At 46.4% G+C, this 2,967-nt stretch overlaps 1 protein-coding gene across 1 annotated transcript in view; it reads right to left on the reverse strand.

Annotated features, from left to right (window-relative positions):
* The window catches only part of LRP5 (LDL receptor related protein 5), a 101,194-nt gene extending 99,596 nt beyond the window's left edge, over window positions 1-1,598 (reverse strand). Inside the window, exon 1 of the mRNA XM_004383888.1 lies at window positions 1,521-1,598. Coding sequence (XP_004383945.1) covers window positions 1,521-1,598 — 78 coding nt within the window. The remainder of the gene's footprint in view (window positions 1-1,520) is intronic.
* Between the last annotated feature and the right edge of the window lie 1,369 nt (window positions 1,599-2,967).

The raw sequence follows: 2,967 nt of genomic DNA on the forward strand, positions 1-2,967 counted from the left end.
GGTGGAAGAGGAGGTGGTGGAGGTGGTGGTGGTGGATGAAGTGGTGGTGGAGGAGGAGGTGGTGGTGGAGGAGGAGGAGATGGTGGTGGTGGTGGTGGAGGAGGAGGTGATGGTGGTGATTTTAATTAATTAAATGTTTTCTTCATTGGACCCTGGCCACTCTCTACAAAGGACAGCATGAAGACTCAGACTCCAGGGCCTGGGTTCAAACCCTGCCTAGTTATGTTATTCGAGGGCAAGACATTCATCTCCCTGAGCCTCAGTTTCCTCATCTATAAAGTAGGAAATAAGACCTACCCTCAAAGGTACTGTGGCACCCTCCACAAGCTGAACCACCTGCAGGGGACCCTACCTATGGCCCTGGATTCACCCTGCTCCTTCTTATGCAGACAACAACCTTAGCAAGAAGAAAAGGAAAAGCACAAGGTGGGCTGAGAGAGTGGATAGGAGGTGGACCAGGCAGGCTTCCTGGTGGAGGTGACACTAGAGCCTTGAAAGACAAAAACGACTTGGCAAATGCTTGAGTTTCTCGCCTCCTTGAACCCTCCCCCCCTATTGCAAGAGTCTCGGGACATCCTCAATCCCCTGTGGGTTCTCCTAACCTTCCTGCTAGGGACATGGAGACAGGTAATTCCATTCTGTTTCTAGGGTGGGAGCAAGTCTGTCATTCCCAAGGGCACACAGAGTTCCGTGTCCAAGAAAGGCTAGACTCTCCCACCTCCTGCCATGGGTACAAGGGCTTGTTATTAATCCACAGCTGCTACCACAGTAGAATCAGGAGTTTGAAAATCCAAGAGCCAACAATCTCATTTTAACCCATGTAAGCATATCCAGTATTTATATATAGAATTCATAACAGATGTCTGGGCTTCCATTCCGATAGCCTATATTTTACACTGTTTACATGGTTACACTAAACACAACCCAATTCAAGGTAATCCAATCCTTTGCTAGTATACCAAAATAAGCAACGTTTTTAGTACACGCCTTATTTATATTCACCAAGCGTTACATTGGGCCTCCAAGTGCTCATTGGAGCAGGGCGGCCTGGACACATGCTATGGATTTATCACCGCAAAGGATCAGCAACGATCCTTTGTCCAGCGCCAGCCCTAAGTGGAAGGCCAAGAAATGGAAGACCACGGGGGTCCGCCTTCAAGGAGCTGACAATTTAGCTGGGCAGGACACACACACACGCATGCACACACACACACGCATGCACACACATGAACACACACACACATACATGCACACACACAAACACACACACACACAAACAATAATCTAAGAAAAAGAAAGCACAAAGCCGTGAGTGGACAGGAGGTGAACTGGGCAGGCTTCCTGGAGGAGGTGAGATGGGAGCTTTGAAGGACAAACACAACTTGGCAAATGTCCACCATGCCCAGGCCTGACACCAAGACGCAACAATGCAGCTAAATTAAATCTCTTCACAATGGCTCACAGACAACTTTCCTGACACTCAGTGTGGCTCTGGGTACCTTCTAGCTTGAGCGTCTCACCTCCTCATACTCCCGTCCCCAGGGACAAGAGTTCTGCCTGGCCACCTCTTCCAGGTGCCACACTTCCAGGTACCGCATCAGGGCATCAGGGCTCCCTCCCCTGTTCTCTTGGTCTGTCTGTCCAGCCCTGTGCCAGCACCACACTGTTGACATTAAAGAGGTTTCCTCAGCAGCCCCAACACCTGCTACAACAAGGCCCTCCTGATTCAGCTCCTTCAGAAATGTCCCGACTATTCTAGGCCCATTATTCCCCCTTGCACATTTTAGAATCAGCTTCCCAAGTTCCATAAAAATCTCTGCTGGGACTTTTTTTTATGGCATTTAAGTTCTGTGCTTGCTTTGGCAATGCATATACTGAAGTTTTTACAATACGCAAAAGCAAAACTGCCACAGCTCAGCAGTCATGGTATGGATATGTGTACTATGAAGCTTACTGCAGGACTGTTTGCGGTGGCAAAAGCCTGGTTTTAGTAGTTCCTTCAATTAGGGTGTGATCATATCGTGGAATATTATGAGCTATTAAAAAGAATGACTTAGAACCACAGTTAACAGCCTTCCTTCAGGGTTTTGTTTTAAATGTTGGTCACGAAGGCCTGGTCACAACAGACCACTTAGTCATTTACTTAAGTTAAACCATTTTATTAAATGGGTTAGAATCCAATAGTCTCATTCATTTTGATGGTGAAATTTTCCTAGATGTGGACAGTGGGAGCCCCTCTCAGCTGGCTACTGTGTCCTTCTGACACATCCCCATCCTTCTTTTGAGGATTTCTTTGCTTTCTAGTGCCACCAGATGCTCCAGGCTCATCTTGGACTTTTCCCTGCCTCAGTCCTGGGACAGGCCTTTGCTCTGAGGAGCTCTGGTTCCTTTTAGGGGAGAGCGATATTTAGAAACCAAGATCTGGGCACTGTGAGTGCTCATTGCTACTGGGGTGTCATTGCTTCTAGGCTCTCTCAGTAGACAGAGCCAGGAAATATGTGTCTTTGTGCACTTTCACGCACACACACACACACATCTATAACTATTTCTATGTCTATTTGTGAACATATAATTATATATAGTGTGTATATATAATACATTTTATATATACACATATATACGTTAAGTACTTGGCTGCTAACCGAAAGGTTGGTGGTTTGAACCTATCAGTGGCTCTGCATGACAAAAGACCTAGTGATCTGCTCCCATAAAGATTACAGCCTGGGAAACCCTATGGGGCAGTTCTACTCTGTCCTATAGGGTTGCTATGAGTTGGAATCGACTCGATGGCACACAAAAACGTGTACATATGCATATGCGTGTTTGTGTGTGTGTTTTTCTATGAGTTCATGGCAGTTTTGCAATTCCAATCCCTCACCTTGGGGTTCTTTCTAGCCTTCCCCCTTTCCACATTTTTAAGTACCTTCTCCAAAGTGAGAAACTTGGTTTTTGTTATCATCAATAAGT

This window comes from Trichechus manatus, unplaced genomic scaffold (genome assembly GCF_000243295.1).
Source record: "Trichechus manatus latirostris isolate Lorelei unplaced genomic scaffold, TriManLat1.0 scaffold00113, whole genome shotgun sequence".
In the NCBI taxonomy this organism is placed as follows: domain Eukaryota; kingdom Metazoa; phylum Chordata; class Mammalia; order Sirenia; family Trichechidae; genus Trichechus; species Trichechus manatus.